At 41.3% G+C, this 21,438-nt stretch overlaps 1 protein-coding gene across 2 annotated transcripts; it reads left to right on the top strand.

The window, feature by feature from the left end:
* The first annotated feature begins 1,255 nt into the window (after nt 1-1,255).
* LOC115052218 (protein FAM222A-like) lies at nt 1,256-21,203 on the top strand. Of its 2 annotated transcripts, none has more exons than XM_029516219.1 (3): nt 1,256-1,520; nt 10,196-10,364; nt 18,585-21,203. In XM_029516219.1, the coding sequence occupies exons 2-3, from the start codon at nt 10,235-10,237 to the stop codon at nt 20,003-20,005; spliced, it is 1,551 nt and encodes a 516-aa protein (XP_029372079.1). In that variant the 5' UTR covers nt 1,256-1,520; nt 10,196-10,234; the 3' UTR covers nt 20,006-21,203. The 2 variants fall into 2 exon arrangements, with proteins under 2 accessions (XP_029372079.1, XP_029372080.1); XM_029516220.1 differs by lacking the exon at nt 1,256-1,520 and adding an exon at nt 1,671-1,717.
* The last annotated feature ends 235 nt before the right edge of the window (nt 21,204-21,438 follow it).

Genomic DNA, 21,438 nt, shown 5'->3' with positions numbered 1-21,438 from the left:
CAGAGGGTATTATTAGATTTAAGATAGGTGAGCAGTCAAGCATAAACTGTCATTTCTATCTAAATGTGCCACACATCTCATGCACTTAAAAGTAACACAGAAGTGGAGTGTTATAATGATAAGTGCATAACTTTGGATTTTGCCAAAGTTAGAAAGCAAAATGCAACCTTGACTTGGTCACAGACATACACAGCTTTTAAAAACATAATAACACATTTTCACATTAAATAGTAGTAGTTTCACATTAAACCGTGTTTCTAGGATTGTTGGGTGGATTAACACACCTTTTTTTATTTGGACTTGACTTTTAACATAAAAGGAAAAGCTCAGGTGTTACTGATGACATTAAAGTAAGCTTCTTTCCATTTAAGAGTCACAGCAAGTCATATCCATGAACCAGTGAGCACATTACCAGGATACTCCAACTGGGAGACACTGATGGCTCGGACAAACTATCTGCTGTGAAAGTGGCCCTCAAATTTGATTTCATCAACAGACTGTGACAAGCTCTTGAGATATTGTGAACCTACAGATGAGATTTTTTTATTAAAATTTACTCTTTCATTAGTTATTTGCACCACAGGTTTTGCTGCACACTGTTTTGTGTGATGCACAAAATGTGAAACACTAAACTTGTTAAACCTGTTTTTACCATAGATGGTTGTCTTACAGTACATTTTACGAAGAACAATGTCTAGGCCTAGACTAAGTCTATTGAAAAGACGCCTCCATAGTCCTGGCTGACTAATTCAACCTTGCAGATCAAGCATTTAATGAGACGACACTTTGTCATGTCTGGATTGCATTATATCTTATAGTGCCTCTCTATTCCTCAGAATCAGTGATGCAAGATCATTTACCTCGGTCTATAGGTATATTTGAAGATGATTCGAAATTGTAGTTTAGTTCGCAGCCACCGAAGATAATAAGATTTAACTGAGTTAAATGAAAAATGTGATCAATATTATTATTATTATTAATAATAATAATAAATAGAGACAGTAATAGTAATAATAATATATGAACAATATTCATATGATGGGCTTCTCCTTTAAATATTTCCGCGAAACAGCAACGTGCTTACTTTGATGGGTGTGACGTCACTCAACGACCGCCTCCTTTCGCCTGCGATTGGACGAGCCGTGGGAAATATTCAAATTCAGGCTTGATTGATTGGCCCAGAGCCGGTTTCAACAGCGCAGAGGACTCATTGCCATTCCGACATCACTCTCCGTTTGTGCCACACTCAGCTTTGTCGGCTCCTGAGATGAGACACAAACGGCCGCTCGGAAAAACACAATCGGTGAAACCATCTTCCGCTCCGGTGCTGCTGAATATGTTGAGGAAGTGCCGCTAACGGAGCCAGATTCATCCATGGATGTATCTCCGGAGGTTTCCAGTGCGCATCGCGAAATCAGTGGCGAGATTGCTTTTCCAGAGGAAATACGCCTTCCGAGCAGAACAACCAATCAGCCGTGGCGAACCAAAGATAAACAAGCCTTATGATAAAACCAAACTCTGTAAGACATCGATTGTGTTTCTTATTCCCATCCTAATCTTTAAGGGACACAAAGGAATTTTTTTTATTGTTGTTGTTTGGTTTGTTATTATTCTTTTTTTTTTTTAATTTTCCGGCACTAATGTTTGTTTCCTCTGCAGTTGAACCAGCTGGATTGATTTTTAATGGGTGCTGTGTTGACTGCACGACAATGACAGAGTAAGAAAAATAGATGTATGGTTGTAAAGATGCTCCGGTGCTTCTTGCCAAGATTCGCCCCGCATTGATTTTAGGTCGGCGGTGCTTAAGTGGTGAAAGATGCCCAGTGCGCACTAATGGATTGGAGCGTCTCGCCCTCACTATATATCAGTGTCCAGCTATTGCCTAATGTGTATTTATATGGGCCGAGTCCAGCAGTGGGGGCTGTAATTTATATCTACTGTATAGAATCATTTATTTAATAGAGGGATATTCCCTGAAATACGTTTGAAAGGTAAATAAAGAAAGAAAAATTGCAGGCCCACTTTGTTCATTAATGGACAAGAGTCGATTTGTATCAAACTAATTTCAAAATGATTTTTTTATTTATGTTTTTTTTTTTCCTCTCTCTCTCTCTCTCTCTCTTTTTTTTTTTTTTTAAACACGGTTCTGATGTGAGTCAATGCGATTCCCAGTCTGATCCTCCTGCATCTGGGAGTTGCATGCTGGCTTTGCGTGCACTGATAGGCGCTTTATATGTCAGCAGCTCAGTGGAAACGGGAAGTGCTTTGAAGTATATTATCGGTCATTGAGGGCTGCTTCTGAAGGTTTCCATTTCTATTGTCTGGAAGCCGGAGGTGGGATCATTGCACCTCACTGCACCGGTGGCAGCCGAGGTTGAAGGTTACCCGCAGCAGAGGGGCCTATAGATTATTGGCCAGGTGTGAAATTCTACTCTGCATGCTTTTCCTGCTTGAACCAGATCCTTTATTACCCAGAGAGATGGGATGTCACAGTTTCCCACCAGAGGGAGAGAAGAAAAGCTGGCAGTTTGGTGTCTTATTATGGTTCTCTTCCTCTTTTCCTTTTCTTTTTTCCCCCACCAAAGAGATAAGTATGTTAACTTTCTGATCAAAAATGGGCAAAATTTCTCTTCCTTTTCGTTTTCCGTAAACATACTTAAATCATGCCTTGTGATTCCTTTCATTTATCATATTGCAGTGATAAAATGTTGGTGTTTTTGTTGTTGTTTTTGTCCTGAAGTATATTGATTTAACATTCAACCCATAAATCTGCTTCCCACACGTTTATTTTCACCCAGTCACTGCTCAGCGCAGTGCAATCGCATACAAACACTATTTGTGCATTAGCTTTGCCATGTTGCTCAATTACAGACTGTTAGATGTGACAAGTTTTAATTACATATTGGCAAATATTAATGTTCCGGTTGTTTGCTGCAATTGTGCTTTGCACAGGCAGCCTGGAGCCTTTTGAGGGGGTTGTGCATTGTTGTATCATGAGCAGTCAAAGTGCAGGTATCCCATGGGGGTTTCCCTCTGATCTCACATCACACCCCAGCAGTAATTCCAACTCCAAGAAGAGAAGGGATTTGTCATTTGGCTGCCTGCTTCCCTTTGCTTTCTCGGAAGCGAGGCTGAGCTCTGATTTATTGTGAAGTTTCCATAGCCTCGCACAATCTCCAGGCCTCCTGAATTACTGAATGGAGGAAACGGCTCACCATGAGAATGACCTTTTCCTGGATGATCATTACCCAGGCCAGTACAAGGACTGATTAAGGTCATGTCTTTTTCTGCCATGTCGTTTGCTGCTTCACATTTATGGCTTGTTAAGTGCACAGTGAGGCTACTGTTGTACGTCAGTCTATGGTTTGGAGACTGAATCATAAGATAATGCAAATTGACTCTGAGAATGTACATGCACCCAACCTCTCCTCCCAACTTGCAGTGATAATGCCACTGACTCAGTTGCTTAGCAATTTCTCCTGTGCACCATTTGTAATCACCTTTTTATCTGCTAAGAGATGTCATGTGTAATTACAGGCAGTCTGCCATTTTTTGAAATCTGTCTAATTGGTCTTTTCATTCTAATAGGATGAAGGGGTATAGTGAGACGGGGTTAAGGGTGGAAGGTTAAGGACTGGGCCTCTGGGGTCATTGGGGAAGGGACAGAGCTGACAGGGTTGTTTGGAACTTTATTTTGTCTATGTGATGGTCATTACTTCAAATTAATGGTTGAGGCTGTCTAAATGTAATTGATGCATTACAATTTCCCCTGAAGAGAGAGGGATTGAGACGATGGCATCTTTAGTTTGTCCAGAGATCAAAGATGCTCTTTTTTTTTTTCCCCGTTTTATACGTCTGTGATGCCCAGTTTGAAGTGTACCATTAGGTTATCTCCCATATAGAGAAGTTTTGTTTTGTTTTGTTTTTTTTCCACATCACAGTTTTAATGACTATGGAAAAAAGGGTTAGATGGAAGAGAAAAGGGGGCTAGCAAGGTTGAATTTACACTTAAACTCTTTTTTAATTTTTCTCCTTAATTGGAGGTCTATTAATGAATTCCAGTCCAGAGTGACTGACAGATGTCAAAACAGCACTTTTTGTTTGAAAAACACGCTATCTTCCTACAAAAACATTTAGTTTACGCTTTCACCATCTGTTATCTTTAAAGTCAAGGTTTCTCTAAAGGCTGGACAACATACCCATAGCTCTTTGACAGGGTGTCTCAGTGTGCATACTGGGATAAAGATAAGATAAGGCTCTGTGTATCCTCTAATGCTAACTTGGCACTGGCCAGACTTTACCCCATGCAATGAATTTCTCTTACCTTGGTGCCATCAATGTGCAAGGGCAGATTTGGGACAGTCCAAGGCTTTGAAATTGACAATAAGGCTTTTCTCAAAGATGAGATTTAATTGTACAGTTTTGGATTAATGACTAAATTTGTACTCATAATCTGTATGAATGCAAAGTCTGTTACTTTGTCCCCTAAATAACACAAACAGTGTTTAAAGTGCAGAAATATGAGCAAGGTTTTTTGGTATAGCTCAACCTTTCATTCATAATAGAATTGAAGCTGGGCAAGGAGAAATCAGCATAATCGAAAAAACTGGCAGCAATTCAACAGCGATTATACTGTTTATATGTAATGTTGATATATCGGCTCAGTAACAACTTAATTTTAAGCTAATTCAAAAAAGACAATGACAGAAATGACCAGCATTAACTCCAATGTAAATGATTAATTGTCATTCATCTCCTACCACTTATCCGTTTTGGGGCTGCAGGGGTTGCTGGAGCCAATCCCAACTCACACTGGGAGAGGGCGGGGTCACCCTGGAAAGGTCACCAGTCCATCACAGGGCCAACACACAGAGACAGACCAGCTCACATTCAGACAATTTGGAGTCAGCAGTTAACCTAAACATGCATGTCTTTGGACAATGGGAAGAAACCCACGCAGGCACGGGGAGAACATGTAAACTCCCCTAGCGCCAGGAACCGAACCTGCGACCTTCTTGTTGTGGGGCAACAGCGCTAACTGCCGTGCTGCCCCCAAACTGTAGAGCTGTCAGGCAAAAAGCTCATGTTGCCAGAAGCGGTGGCTACTGCTGAAGTTAATGACGGAAGCTCTGATCTCATGGAGTGACGCTGTCAATCATTTCAAACCGTTCGTTGCTGCAGTGTTAGATGTTAAATAATTGATCGTACAGTTTGACATTGTTCCCACTGAAGATGATGTAATTCTCTTTCACTATTAGGTGGAGAGAGCGAAAAGATAAATGGGGACCAGCTTTATGTGGGACTGAAGGGTTTCTCTGCAGGTAGTTGTGACTTTTTCTTTTAATCAATCCCACACTAAGTTCAGACTTTTAATATTTAATACAGAGTTGATCTGGATTTCCAAATAAGTGTCTTATTTAGAAGGCAGATCATTGATAGAGCTGGAAATGAAATCTTGATTGATGTAGGTTTGGTTTCATAGTTGTTGACAATAGAGCTCATATGTAGCTTTGCTCGGTAGGATTAAAACACAGTAACATAAGCTGTGCTTTCCTTTATTGGAAAAGCAACACATGGGGGGAGATGCGTAATTTACAGACTGTGAAGAATAGGGAAATTCTGACAGTCCTAGAATAATAAGCAAGTTTATATTTGATTCATATATTCAGTAGACGTTACCCTATGATGTGTCTTTGCAATAGTGAGGCAATGTGGGCGAGAAGATACTACAGTGGAGAGACTTCTCCCTAAAATGTCAGTGGATGATTGGCTGCTGTTAGAGAGCTGAAAACCTATGATTTCTTGTATGCTCAGACATCAGTGGCTGTGGCTTCATTGTAACACGACTGTCCTGTGGTGGCTCTGTGAAATTTTTGCACGAGAGCGACTGCAATGTTAACATTTTCCCCAGACAGGCAGCCATTAATGCTGCATGATTTACATCTAACTGAATTCAGTGGACATCTGTCTGAGTATTGCCCAGTGATCGTATTTACATAAATTTTGTGCTTGCGCACAAGTTGTATAGCAAATGCTTTTTAAGACTGTTGTAATACCTTTTCCAGGAGCTAATCTCAATGGAAATGAGGCTCATTGTTATCAGCCTCAGGCCTTGAGTGTTCTTGCTGTGTGGAGCGGAGAGGCTCCAGGTTGTTTGGTTATCCTGGATGTGAACCTTTGTGTCCTTTTACTTCTTTCTCTACAGAGGAGGAGAAAAGAGAAATCTAGGTCTCTCTTATATGCTGCTCTGATACCAATTATGCAAACTATTATAGAATTTAACCAGGGCAGCTCTTATCGGCTAATCCAGAAGTAATAGATTCTATTAAAAATGTATGAGGGGGTTGGGTTGGTGTGTGGGTGTGTGGGTTGGTTGGTGGATGTGTGTGTGAGGGGGGTGTGTAGAGATGAATCCAGCAGCTGCAGCAGAACTGAATGTCAGACTACTTGTCTGGTCTCCATTACTTAAACAGGTTCCTACAGTGCCTACCTTGAAGACAGTATGAAGCCATAGATAATATAAAATGAATTATACAGTAAGTGCTCTGTTATTCATGGGCCATGTCATGTTCATTCGAAGAGGGATGCTGCTTTTCATCTTCTTTAATAACCATTTGCTCTTTGTTAATCATTTATTTCCCTCTAAATTAACCTTATCCTTTGCGTTTGTATTTTTCTACTCTTTTTTTTTTTTTTTTTTAATGCTCGCCTTCAGTTTCTCAGTGGAAGGAATGAGCAACATTAGCATAGCACTCACACGCTAATCCACCCGGAGAGTGAAAAGGGTGCTCGTCTTAAACCTTTTTCATTATCATCTAATTATTAACTGAGGATTCTGAGAACTGCTAACAGGAGCTGAGATGGTTTGGGTGTGTGGGGGTTTGCCTGCGTGTGTGTGTGCGCGGGTGTGTGTTGTAGGGTGAATGTCTGTGTGTGGATAGCCAGTGTGCATCTTTTTTCTCTGTGCATTTCATGTTTGCTGAGAGGGAGGCTCTCTTTGCAAATTGCTTCTTTGTTCGCTCTGACCCTTGATGCTGTGCAGAGTCATAAAAGACTCCAGAAGGTCAGACAGATGCTCTTGTCTGACTCCCTGTATAATTTAGGTCTTTTTCCTGCTTTGATGGTTATTCCAGCACTGCCACTTTGTACAGCCAGGTAAAAAGCCAGGCATGGCCCATTTTCAATTTTTTTTTTTTTTTCAATTTTCCAGACGTAGTAGTGTATTTTTCTCAGCAATCAAATTATACAAGCTTTGCGTTTGCAAATCAAAGATGATTAGTTCCAGTTTAATGACAATGCAATAAAATTAGTCTGTAGGTTTTTTGTTGTTAAATGAACAATTAAGACATAATTTTGTCTCGATGCTTGGTAAACTGAAGCAGCCATTAAAAAAAATCTCTGTCACTTCTCCAATGGCTTCTCAGCTGACCTTATCCTCTAAAAAAATGCCTTGCACTGATATAGAAGATAGATGACATTAGAAAAACAAGGCATTTTAAATCCTGTCAGTGATGAGAGAAGAAGCTTGAAAAATAAACTTGTCTGCCAAAACAGCCTTATCAGAAAACCGCGGGGGACAGTTAGATGGCCTGCAAAGCGCAAGGTTTTTATCTTGCTGGCACGCCCTCAGTGGGCCACATCGCACTGCTTATCAGTCCTGCGGATGTTGCCTGAGAGTGGCGAGGATTAGATATCCTTCCAGCTTAAACTTTCCTTTTTCAATATATGTATGCTACAGAAGTCCCCGAGGAAATATTGTGAGACATTGGAAGTCTTGGGGTAAGGGCTTGGGGGTGAACTTGAGAAGTCAGACATCTGTTTTGTGACAGCTATCATGATGTCTTAGTCATGGATTTAAGAAAAAACTGGCTTGGAAAGGCAGCAGCACTGACCATTTTGTCAATAACAAAGACCTTGGGCCTTACTTGTGAAGGTTGACCTGTACTGTGATAATGACTGCCATTTCTAAGATTGCTGACAGTGACTATGAGTGATATTATATCAGTAGTCCCAGTTGTGTAAGATCTTGATATGGCACTGGAAGAAAGTGCAAGCCACAAAACTTTTGTGTTGAGCAGAACATTAAATGGAGGGCAGGAGAACAGATATTGCTTGAGAACTTTGCCTAGATAATATCGTGAATTTTGGGATCACTTTGATCTTTTTTATCTCACCGCCCTCTTTTTTTCCGGGTAATTCTACTCAAGAGTGAGGAGGCAATTTTAATCTTAAGTTTTCATAAAATCTCTTTTAAATTTAAAATTTAGGTATCAGGATGAAAGAAACCATCATTACTTGCACTTTATGCATCATATCTAGCTCCCTTTCTTGCTTTCAGTGTAACTTTTTTTTTTTTTTTCTTTAAGCTACTGCTGGCCTCACTTTGAATTATAATGACCTCCTTGATGTATTTTCTTCCAGCTTCAAATTAGGGGGGTAATGGAAGGTATTTCAATTCATGTCTCATTTTCTGCTTGTGAAGGGATTTCCCTGGAGATGCCTTTTTCTCCCTTGTGTTCCTTCTCTGTTTTTCGGCGCCTCCCTCTTGACAAATGTGTGGTAATGGAGGGGTTGTTGTGCAACCCATATTATTTCCAAAATGGAATCTACCCATACTGAGAGTTTTAGCTCCTGAGTTGTTGCACGCTCAGATGAGACAGGTTGCGCTGAGCTGTTTGAAGTGGGCTTGTCACCAAGGGACAGATGTTGAGCAGAGAGGAGAGGAGAGGAGGGGAGAGGTGGGTGCAGGAGAAGGGAGGAGTGAAGGCCGGCATGTGAGTAAAATGAAAGCCACTCTGTCTCCCCTTCCTTTTGAGGCAAAGGTAATCATGTTTCTGCAGCTCATCACTGATGCACTCTGTTCTGTGGTTGGCTTGCTTTGGCTGCTCCCTGCATCCCGAGGGAGAAGTGAAGGCAAAAATCCAAAAGAATAAAAGAAAAAGAAAAACGAAACTGAACAAGGAAACTAGGGAATCTGACAAATATATGTGCAGACTTATATCAGCATTCTTTGCAACATATTGTAATGAAATGAAAATGCAGCCTTTTTTTTTTTTATTAACATCTGTGATATTTTGTTGTCCAACTGCAAAACACCTGATTCACACATAGTATTAAGTATTTTACAGTAGCCTGAAGGTTTCTTCCTTTCTGCCATGCCAGCATTTAGATTTGCTGACTCTTTCAGATAATCAAAGAGAATGTCAAATGCGATTATTACTGAAATATTCCCTCAATGCCCGTCTTTCTTCTCTGAATGATGGTTTCAATCAGCACAGCTGTTCAAAGGCGCCTTCTTTTTCAGACTCAGCCTCTCATTTCCTCTGACAATACTTAACTCTGCAAACAGTGGAGCCCATTTTCAGGAGTGAGCTGCTTTTGGCTTTCTCTGCTGATCAATATGGCCATAAATTTATGGAACAAGAAATCCAGGTCTCAGGGCCAGTTACAAATTGAAACACACAGCCTGAGGCTACAAGAGGCCTTGTAAATGATCTGTGTGATTACAGCCGACAGACCGTGGTTGATAACAGGAAAGAGCCATCATAACAACTAAGCAGAAGGAGGAGATGGAGTCGTCATTAAGTGATATTACTTTCTTAAATGCACAGTCTTGGCAGTTCAAAGTGAGGCTGCCGAATTTTAATACGGTAAAAGGACCCAAGATGTTGGAAGAGTTCAGAGATGTAATGTATTTGAAAGAAGAGAACCTCCTATGGGCTTTTTTTTTTTCTTTCAATATTTCTGATTTCTAATGCAAGAGTTTGAATGTATTGATCATCAGATTTTTTTTTTTCCAGACTTAAGCCCGCAGATATCTTACTTTCAGAGATCCACAGTTATGCATCCTAACTATGCGATCAGAAATACATTTATTTGTCAATTTATCTCAGTAGTGGATTAAGGTTTTTGACTGTGCAAGCCCCATCGCTCGATGGATGACAGCCTGACGGTCCACCGCTGCTGTCTCACTGTGATGAATTGCCACCAATTTAACATTTATGATCAAATACCTGCAAAATTGACATTTCCATCAACTCCTATGCCAAAGTGTTAATTAGCTAATGGTGAATAGTTTTGTCAGTGAGATCAGTCCATATTTAGCCACCTTAGCACAGCAGCCTTTTAGTTTTCTTAAAACAGCTTATCATTTGGTGTTCTGGAGAAAAACAGTGCTTCTTTCTCTTTATTCCAGCAGGTTAACCCAGGCTGTGGGCAGCCCTAGTGAACTATCATGCTGGCCTGTATCCAGAGACGGCAGAACCTCTCATCGCAGCGTCTGGCCTGCACAACCAAAAGCCTTGATGTTCCACAACCGCAGTTACTGCTGCCAGTACCACCACTGCAGCTCTGCACCCACAAAGGTGAGTCACACAACAAGCACTTCACTGCTTTCACACTTGGAAAAGGAGTATGAACGGTAAGAGATGTGTCTGAGTGATATTTTAGTCTTGCTGGACTTGATCCCCTCCAAGGGCACATAAAGTCCCGGAGGTGTTCTGATCTTTTGCAGTGGAGTAAGTGCAGTGTATTTACAGTGCAAATCAGCCGGGCCAAAACTGATGAAAAGCACGGCAGATAAATATCATACATTTTCATCCGAAAACACTCATAATCATAGTAGGAGGACTACATATTATCAATACTATGTCAGATGAAAAATATGCATAAAGATAAGAAAAATAATATAAAAATTGTCCAAACACACCATAACCCCCCCCCCATCTATACTACAAGTGGCTGATGCCAAAGGCCCAAAAGGGCTTGGCCCGGTCCAGCAGAACCAGGGGATGGCCAAAGGCAGTCTAGGGGACAGGTGAGAGATAGACAGATAGGGAGATCAACATCACATTGGTCAAATACTAATCTCCACATATGTATCTAAGGGGAACTTTTTCATTAAAACACAAGAAATGTAACACATATTAATCAGCACTTATCATCAATGTTAGCATCTCACCCACCTGTTGGAGGATGCATGAAAGGAGACCAAGTGCTGTTCGGCGTGTCGGAGATGTCAGCTGCTGTGAAGCTCCTTAAAATAAACCAATTGACCTCCTGATGATGATGATGATGATGATGATGATGCATTTTAACTGGGTGTCTAATCAGTTTGCTCCTGCAGTGCAAATGTGTGCAGGTAAAAGTGGACCTCTGAAATTACCGAGTTAATCAGGTCGCCCTTACAGGGTTACTGATGATGTTCACATTTTGAGCTAAAAGCTCCCCCACATCAGTTCTGTATGACCTTCGTCTCCACTGATTATGTTGCATTAACTGAAAGGTTGAGTGGGTATTTTTGGCACTACCCTGGATTGACGTTTGTGATTGGATTTCTTTCAATTAACGGATTAAATGCAATGTCTGTCTTCTTGGTGTCATTGGCTTCTTTTATGTACCAGTATCTACGTCCATCTACGCATCTTTTATTTCTTTCTTCCCTGGATAGTCTCGATTAATATATTGAGATTATGGCACCACAAATGAAGTTATTCTGCTGTGGTTTCCTTTTCTCAATTGCTTTCAAAAAATTGCTGATGCCTTATAGCACTTTGCTGTTCTGATTTGAAGTTACATTGAAGATCTATAGTTACTCATAATCTAATGCTTCAGCTGTGTGTGAGATAGTGGGTGCATTGGACAGAGCCATGAAACATCCTAAATTATTTGGCCCCTTAAAAACGTTTGCTTTGGTTGTAGAGGTGTTGCAGTGTGTCATGTCGTTATTTTGAGCTTACGCTGTCATATATTTTGTGTATTATTTAGAGCCGTGGAAGCTGCTGCACTGCAGAAGCTTACAGGGATATGAATGAAATGAAACAGCATGGCTCAGACTTTGATCTAAGAGAGAGGAGGATATGCAAATATTGACCAGTAACGTGCACATTCACATATTTGACCATCGGTGTGAGCTAAGCCGATGTGTCATATCTCCAGCAGGGCAATGTTCGGGACTCTTATCTGACCGGTCCCATTACCAATAAATGTTTTGCTCGTTTCCACGAGCTTGTGCATTTTCATACAGGATGTCATTGTTTGTTCTATTGAGCACCGCACTGTTAGCCTAATTTTAACACAATCATCAGATCTTGGTGGCAGGTTAACCTCACACCTACACACTCACATGGGTGTTTCTCGTATTCTTGAAAGGCAGACCTCTTTTCAGGCTCAAGTTGGGTGGAGCTGGTTTGAGAGTTGTCTGACCCCACCAAACTCCACGTAGTTAAAACCCCATTAAAGCCATGATTTAAAATGGCACCGTATAAATAAGCACGCAGCATTAATATATACTGTGTATACAACCGAACCTCAGTTTAAAGGCTGTTATTCCCTCCTCAGCGATCACCATCTCCGTATCCTGTGGGGGAAATGCCCTCTTCATCTTTTTTGTTATTAAATATTAATTGGGAATCATTGGAGCACTTGTCTGCTAAACATCAGAACAGAAGGGCCTGGTTTGCCTCAGGCAGAACCAGGGGTGCGTTTCTCATTCTGTTTACCTGCAGGGCCCCCCTCCCCCCAAGTTTTATGTACTGCGACTGTGTGTAGTGCAGCACCCTCCAGCTCAATCTTGACATTTCAAGCACAACTACTGGGAATAGACTGCTGAGTGCGTGTGGCCTCGGCTTCTTCATTAAATGAGTTGTCATTGGATGGAGTTAAATGGGGACAGTCTTTGGTCGCTGCTGTGCTTTTGAAAAAGCCATTTCCATTTTTAGCTATCAATAAATGGAAGGCGCAGGACATAAAAGCTCTTAGACACACAGACCCCATGTGAAAGATGTCTGAGGAACGAGTGTTGGGAATTATGCGATGACAGTGAATGAGCGTTTTGCTCTTCTCTGCTATCTCGGCATGAAAGCTGAGGATGGAAATGCTTTTTTTTTTTTTTTTTTTTTTCCCCCCCACGATGCTGGCCTGTGCTTGGGCTGGCTTTTAGAGGGGAAACTTTGCCCAAGCTGGGCCAAGCGGCACAGAAACAAATGAGGAGTGACACTGGTGCAAAGGAGTATTCGCCAGAGCCTTCAGGAGCATACATAACTAAGTGTTCAACCCCCGAGGTTCCTCTGTCCTATGAACTCCCTTCATGTGGAGATAACTGACATGGAGAGAGGGTCTGTCTTTTTTTTTTTTTTTTTTTTTAAGCAAGAAGGTTGTGAATAGAAAAACTGAGTAACTTAGATATAAGAGAAAATGCTCTGGTGTCAGCATGGCCTCTGTCTACTTATTCCTGCTGCATCCATCTCCACTTAATGCTCCCCTTTGTTGTTAAGTTGAGTAAACCACACAGAGACATTAACTACGAACCTTCTTTTAACCTCTTAGGAGATAAATATTCATGCCTTTCACTGAAGTATGATGAAAGCTGCTGATGCTGCACCTTTCCATGTGAGGACACTGTTTAAACATGCACCGATCAATATATTTTTTAAAATTTTTATAACAGTTAAGTGACTAACCAACCGGTGAATTACTGTTCAGTTCCGTTTAGCTTTTCTCAGCACATCATTGTGGTTTCATGGCACATTTACAAAATGGTTCATGTAACTAGACCCATCAGCTCTGTTTGTGACAGCAGCAGGCATCTGTTTTCACTAAAAAATTTTGATAAACTACTGCCTGCTGTCTTTTTAGAAGTTGAATCACCAGATTTAAATTGAAAATGGTTTTCCTTTAACACAGTCCAAATATGGAGTGTTTCACTTCATTTATCATTACCATGACAAATTTGTTGTGTAATGATGTTTACAACTTTACGTAACAAAGAAAAACATAATGAGTGACCAGACTGATATAACAAGCCTTTAGGAGTATGTTTTGGTCATTGGTTTTAATTATTTTAGCTTTAAACTGCAAACTTGCCAAAATTGATTTTAGGAATCAAAACTCATGAATCTATCAACTTGAGAGGCTTTTGGTCAGTCGAAGCCACAGAAGTGGTCCAACTATGAGTCACCTCCAGTTATTAATTAGAAAATGGATATTTCCTGAACCAGGAACACCTAAATCTGCTCTTGAATCTTGGAAACAGTAAAAGGCCTTAAATTACTGATGTATGGAGCTGTGTATCTCTGTTTTGACTTCTGGCTAAGTTGGAAATTGACTGAAGCCCCCCCCCCCCCCAAAAAAAAAAAAAAAAGAGAGGGTGAACTCACCAGATGCTAGTTTTGGTGCTTCTGCTCCATCTCACCAGCAAATAGTCAACTGAAAAAGCTCACCTCAAACAGATGAATAAAGCCAGGGCCAATTAATTCATGGTTCTAATGACTGGCCTTACTGGGCCAACCGGGTGCAAAGATGGGGTTGTCATGGTAACAGGGACATAGGTCTAAAAGTCAACATGTATGCGCTGGGCACTTGCTGGTTATTAAGATAGGTCGGGGTATTTTAAATATTGGGATGATTGGTGTGGTAAATAAGTATTTATGCCTGCCGACAAATGCTGTTCTGTAATTAACCGCCAGCTCTCAGTGCCATGTTCCTGTTGAGCATTTGACTCTTGTAAACATGCTATTTCACAAAAGTGTTCAACACATGTCTCCGGCACAATAACAAAGACCAGCAGGGTTTGTGGCAGACTGCTCAGCCGAACACATATAGATATTAGAGAGGAATAATTCATGAATTTTTTAGTTTTAGCTCATGTGGGGATTATATCGGGTGGTCATTCTAATTGTTTCCTTATGTTTGCCCTCCGGGTACGTTACGCTCGGTAGCAGTGGCTTTGGAACGGAATGAGCTCCTGTTTTCAGCCGGTGCCTCTCGGGCTTGTTTTGCCCATAAATTTGTGATTAACTTAAACTGCTCCAAAACAATGAGGGCTCCGCTCTAATCTGGGGGGAAATGGCTTCAAGTGTGACCATGGGAAAAAGATTAGCCAGTTGAAAGTGGCAGAATTGTATGGGGGTGGAAACAGGGTTATTGAAGATTATTTATTTTTATATACATATATATATATGGTCTTCAATAGCCCTGTATATGTGTCACAAGTGGACATACACATTATTATACCTTGTGTTCATTGAGAGTTTATCATTTGCTACTCCTCCCCAACTGTTATTTCCAAGCAAGTCTCCTGCATGGAAAGAGGAAATCAGGATTAGGTGTTTCCTATGAAAGAGTGCCAGTTTCACTCAGCATGGTGCCACAACAGTTGAGCAGCATATTTAATGTGTGGCAGCCGCATCCAACCAAGAAAATATTCAAGCCTGACTGGTGGGACCATTAAATTTATCAAGCTAATGTTCTCAGTGTATCACACATCAGAGTCATTATGCAGATTTTTCAGACAGGGGAAAAAAGAAAAAAAATACAAACAAGCCTTTCAATCCTACGTGACCCACTTCAATCAGACCTTTCTGAAAGCAAGTGTTAAAGGGTCAAGGAATTTCTATGTGTTTATAATGCCTCCACCAAGCCTCCTCATGAAACATGGCCGGTGTTATTTTCTGTGCTGTTTCTGCCTTTCTCTCTGCCTCTGCACTGTGTCAGAGCTGAGGAGTGAAACGACGTGCAGTCTGCAGGTTCAGGGTGATTAAGTGCTTAAGGTCAGACTGCTAATTATCTCTCTGCCATTCCTTACCTGACAACACGTAGCTGCCGTTTCTTCGATGTCATGTGAATGGCCTCACATTTTCCTCCTACCTTAGCTTTACACCCCTGAATTACAGTGAAGAATCTAAGGACACCATGTCACAATAAAATGTAGGCTGTAGTGAAAAGGATGAAAGGGTGATTAGTTAACGGGCTAACATGTTTTTCCTAAATTTTCCTTGCGTTTAAAAAATGCACTGGTTTGCAGACGTAGAGCAAAAAGAAGACAGAAAGAAAAAGACTGTAATTTTCTGGAGCAAAAATGTTTTTCCTTCATCTCTCCTAATGTATAAATAATTTCACAGCTCGTCTGATTTATCTTGCAACCTCTCATGTGATTTTCTTTTTCTTTTTTTTTTGAGTTGAATTCATTTCAATAGTTCTTCTGTATGACATTCTGACGAAGCACTGAAAAATAAGCCTGCATTAATATACTACTAGAAGAACAGTAGCGGAAGAACAACATTGACTAATCTCATCTCCTTAAGGCAACATAGGCTGATTAAGTGACTCACATTATTTTAGCTAAAGCTTTATAGCTGTTTTGTAGCGCAGATATTTCACCTGCGAGGTAAAAAATCTTTCCCTAATTTCTGGCCTGTGCACTTCTGTATTTCAGAGTTTGAAAAAAAAAAATAAATAAATAAAGGCACGGCTGGTTTAACATATGACTCTAGCTGACTAGGAAGCGGTCAGGTTGGAATTGAGCAGAGAGCTTGTTTTCAGAAAAATGTCCTTAATGAACTCAAAACAACTGACGTTCTTGTTCTGAAACATACCAGCTGTTTCAAATGCACAAGAGTGTAATCTGAAGGTTAATCGAAATTTTTGTGTGTGTGTGTGTGTGTATATATATATATATATATATATATATATATATATATATGTATAGGTAATGAAGTCCTCCGGATTAAGACAGTTACTGCTGTTTGTAATTCAGAGCAGCTTTGAAGCTCATCATGCTGTGTCTGATCCCAGTTTCACCTTCACATTATCCAGTAGTTGGGCTTGTGTCAGGAGCAGCTGAAATGATCTCTTTTTAATGCATATGTCACACAGCACTGACCTGCAGATGATAAATATGTGAATGCGGAGTGGGGAAGGTCTTTCCGCTAATAAGGTTTCTATAGTGCCACATTAAGGCAGCCGCAGTGGGAAGCACAGCTGTGTTGTGTCTCCATGGCTCTGACAGGGCTGTAATCTCCGGACTAACAATATCAGACACCCCGTGAAGATGTGTTAGCATTCAAAGTGTTTGAAATGTTTGTGGAACAGCAAGCCAATCGCAGCCTGCAGGGCTTAACACTGACATTTTCTTGAGCAAGAACAGGCGAAAACCTCACACTAAATCATTTGTCTTTGTTAATGGAGCAATAGTGTCCAGGGCAGAAGGTAAACAAATGTGGGTGTGCTTGTGGTATCAGTGAATGTGACTGGTGTATTGATCACTTTCTATTCAACTGCATGAGAAGCTTCTCTTCTAGTTATCAGCTGTGGTCATGGATATTCAGCTTTTAGCTACGGGCTAGAAAATGTTATTGCAGCTGTTTTTTCCTGTTACCTCTTTATCCGTGACAAGGATTATGGGAAACTAGAAAAGAGAGCACTCACATCTTGATGTTGTATACAGTATAAACACCTCTCCAACATCCCAGATGTCACTGTTTTCTATAGCAGCACTACACTGTGATACATAATAAGCAGTGCTTTGCTTTGTTGTATTTCTCTGTAGAATCCACTCATGCTCCTGGCACCATGGTGCTGCTCCTTCTGCTCCACTGGGAGATTTCTGGATGGATTGAACACTCCACCTTACCTCTTTCCTCCATTTTAAACACCCAATTTATTTCTTTCATGAGATGGATCTTGTAGATTGAATCATTTTCACAGTCGGGAGGCTCACTGTAGGCCTGAAATGAAATGAACTCCCAAATCAATTTCAAATGGGAACAACAAGTGAGCCTCGCCCCTGCATAGCTGGAATTGGTTTTGTTATTGAAAATGAAATGAAGTGTTTTGTTTTTTATTTTTAGCCCCTTTGTTGCAGATTACAAGCTTGTTATTTTGACGGCTATTATTTCCACTGACTTACATCGTGATCTTGGTTAATTTCAGAACCCTTTCTTTGTATTTTGGGATTTCTATAAAGGTGTCATTTCAAAAGGTGACAGTAATTTCTAAAAGGTGATTTATTGTTTTTAAATAAGGTGTGTGTGGGGGGGGGTGGTAAAGTGGGTGTTATCCCACTTTACCTTTATCACAAAGAGTCAAGCAGCCATGAAATTGCTTGAATAATGGCGTTTAAATCCAATCTTAGTTTGTTCCCATTAGTTTTCCCACACACAGTTCAATGAGCAGTCCTTTTCCTTCTGCAGCAACTTCTCCTTCTCCTTCTCCTATTTTGTGTTTTGGGCCTTTACAGAAGAATCAATGCAGGCTCATAAAAGCATAAAGTGGAAAAGAAAATTCATAGACAGGAACCAGTGAAGCTTGAATCATTCCAAAGTTATGGAGACATGACTAGGAATGATTGGTGGATCTGCAATAAAGATTTTTAGCATTTAGACAAATTACTGAAATATGAGTTTATTAACTGTGACACTGCTCAGGTGTTTTTATTCAGGGAAAATTTCCCAGTTACTATATTAGGCCTCCACTTGCTCCTCCTGCTGAGGTTCAACAACTAAATATCTTGGAATGAATGTGATTGTAGTCACTGCAGTAAAATTAGCTTCTCGCTCCTCTTATGATGCTGTTGCTCTTCATTTGATTTCCTTTGGTAAACTAATTTCAGGCTGAACAAAGTCTGAATTAATTCCATTCAGCAGTGATCAAGGAGTGCTGAAAGTGTTTTCCTCACTCAAATTAGTTGACGTCTCCCACTTGAGGGTTTGACATTGAAAGAGAGGCGGACTTAGAAAACATAACATACACAGTTTCATTGTTCACTTAATGGACTAATCACTTATTTTCCTTTGCTTTCTTCTCAGGCGAGCCAGCCTCCATGATTTCTCGGTACCCTTCTCCTGCCGAGTTGGATGCGTTTGCCCACAAGACTGCCAACAGCCCACTGTCCATCAAAATCTTTCCGTCTGACGTCCGGGTGCCTCAGCATAAACAGCTCAACAAAACAGTCAACGGCTTGGACACCACAGGTCACCGCTATAGCCCGTACTCACACCCGTACTCAGGAGGATATCAGGGCTTGTTGGCCATTGTTAAAGCCTCTGTGGTAGTCAAAGGTGTGGTGAAAAACTCAGAAGGCAGGAGGACTAAACATGCAAACTCCCAGGCTTCTGTGGCACCATATAATAATCCTCTGAATAATGGCTACACTGTCACACACGGGCACAAGGCCTATCATATAAGCGCTTGTAAGCTGCCTGATGTGCCCAATGAGACGCTTTGTTCTAGTGCAGGGATGGCCTCCAGAGATCAGAGCCTGGCCCCCCAGTCTGAGCTGGCAGAGGTACAAAGCCTGATGAGGCAGATGAGCAGAGTCCCCCACAGCCAGAGCCTGCAGCTGGGGGGAGAGGCCCGGGCCAGCCCGTCTCTGCAGGCTGTGGCTGCGGTGGCACATTCAGACTCAGACTTCATCCTGGGGGTGCCGCCCCAGAGCAGTCTGGCACTCACAGGGGCAGTGCTACCGACACAGAGTGCAGACATGGCCAAAGCTGGTTACTTAGAGAAAGGAGACTACACGGTGTGGCAGCACAAACATCAAATGCAGCAGCAGCAGCAGCAGCAGTATCAGCCGGTAGCAGTGAGGATGTACAGTGTGAGTAACAGTGCTCAGGGCCACAGAGCAGCAGAGGCCGGGGTTGGCCAGTCTCCTGAAACCTGCCTCCCTTTGGCATGCTCCTCACAGCTGTCATACAGGCCACATCCACCCAGCATGGGTGCCGGGCAGGAGCGAGTCAACAGCTCGTCTCTGAACTGTGCCGCCATGTCAGGGGACTTCTCTGTGGGCCAGTACTTTGCTCCTCTCTGGGAGAATGTCGTGGCCACCCCGAACAGCGACTGTTACTCTTCTCAGGTGCTGGCAACGGGTACATGTGCAGCCAGACCTAGAGACCTGGGGCTCTCTCACCCCCATCTCCACCCACATCGCCATCAACACCACCACCACCACCACCCTCAGCGTCACCAGCCACAGCTCCACCCTCCTCTGCCTCCTCATAGCCAGGCCTACAGCAAAGACCAAAACCTCTGTTGTGGGCTGCCCAGTTCTAGCCTGTGCCACGCTGCCGTACTTAGCAGCAGCCTCCAGTCTCTGGAGTGCCTCATCAGTGAGATCCAACCTCCCTGCATCAAAGAGCGCATGCTGGGCCGTGGGTATGAAGCCATGGGGATGCCTCAGCTGCTGGAGCACCACCAGCAAACCCACATCCAACTCCCCGTCTACAGATAAGACAAGGTGCTGGCACAACAAACCAAGTACAGACAGTGGAAGTGTGTCAGTTCAGACGTCTATGAGAATGAGACATGCCTTTTTTTAGTTTGTGCATGTACTTTATTTGTAGAAGGCTTTGAGCTGTAAGCCTGATGGTAAATGATAATCATGACTAATGATATGGACTTTTCATGTTTTATTTTTATATCTTAAATGGCCATCAAATATGCTTGCTGTTCTTCACTGAATACAAATGCTGAGCACCCAATCAGAATCTGCATCTCCATCTTAAACATGATCTGTCTCTTTTGCAGTTGATTTCTCTGTAGGCCTTTACACAAAATGGACACTAGCTGAGCTGAACTAATCGTCAGTACCATTCTTTAAAAAAAAAAAAAAAAAATACAACACTTGAATCTGGGAAGACTGTCTGACAACAGTTTTTGTGAATATATTGTATATTTTTACACACAATGGCTTCTTATTTGAGAGGGAACGTTCCTCGGTTAACTGATATTTTGGTTGTTTGCTGCTTTATTGGTGGTTTTGTTTTGTTCACTTTTCAGTGAGTCCTGCCCCAGCTTCTGCAATATGATGCAAATCTCCTGGCCATTGAATGGGGAAACATTTTGATTTACATATATATATATATATATATATATATATTTGCAGTCATGGAAAAAGTTATGTAATTTAACATCTTAACTGATTTCATGTAGTCATGCTCAGCTCACCATATTAGGACTGTTGCATATATAAATCAACACTGTGGCATTCGGGCAAAGACGTTCCCTTGAATTGTATTTTTGTTAACATTTAAAATTGTCAGATTTCGTGTGGACATTTCTCTTGAATGACATAATGCTTTTTCTCTGGAGGGTTCTGAAACTATGACATGACACGAGTATAATGGAGTGCCATGTTGCAGAGCGGGCCACCTGAATCATTTTCATATATCTTCTTTGTAGGGCTATATTATCTCTGATCGTGTGAGACGTACGAATGAATAGATTATGTGTGTGTGTGTGTGTGTGCGCGCGGGTTCTGTAATACTATTTATTTATGTCAGCCTGTTGAGTTACATAACAAACTGTCTCTATAATTATAAAGTGCAATTACTATATATGAACATGTGAGTGCTTCTCCATGAAGTATGTTGTTGAAATAACTACATTTTGCAATGTATGACCCTAATCCTTTACCCTTTTTTTGCCTCTTCTTAATAAGGATTGTCAAGTAAATGAAATTTTCTATAGCAGCAAATAGTTTGTGTTCTTACAAATCATTAGTCAGTATCTGTCAAACGTGTAGCTGAGAAGATGGCTTGATTATATTCATGAATGATAAACTGGTTGTGGGAAAATGAGACATTTTTCTGGGTTTATTGCGAAGGGATTTAAGGCTTAACCACCAGGCGAGTCTTTTTTGAAGTCAGATTTCATTTTATTAAA

This window comes from Echeneis naucrates, chromosome 12 (assembly GCF_900963305.1).
Source record: "Echeneis naucrates chromosome 12, fEcheNa1.1, whole genome shotgun sequence".
Taxonomy (NCBI): Eukaryota; Metazoa; Chordata; class Actinopteri; order Carangiformes; family Echeneidae; genus Echeneis; species Echeneis naucrates.
This window is presented reverse-complemented; position numbering and strand designations above follow the sequence as displayed.

Coding starts and splice junctions, on each gene's coding strand:
- LOC115052218 (XM_029516219.1), top strand. CDS start 10,235: ATGCTGGCCTGTATCCAGAGACGGCAGAACCTCTCATCGCAGCGTCTG. Junction 10,365..18,584: donor GCAGCTCTGCACCCACAAAG/GTGAGTCACACA, acceptor CTTTCTTCTCAG/GCGAGCCAGCCTCCATGATT.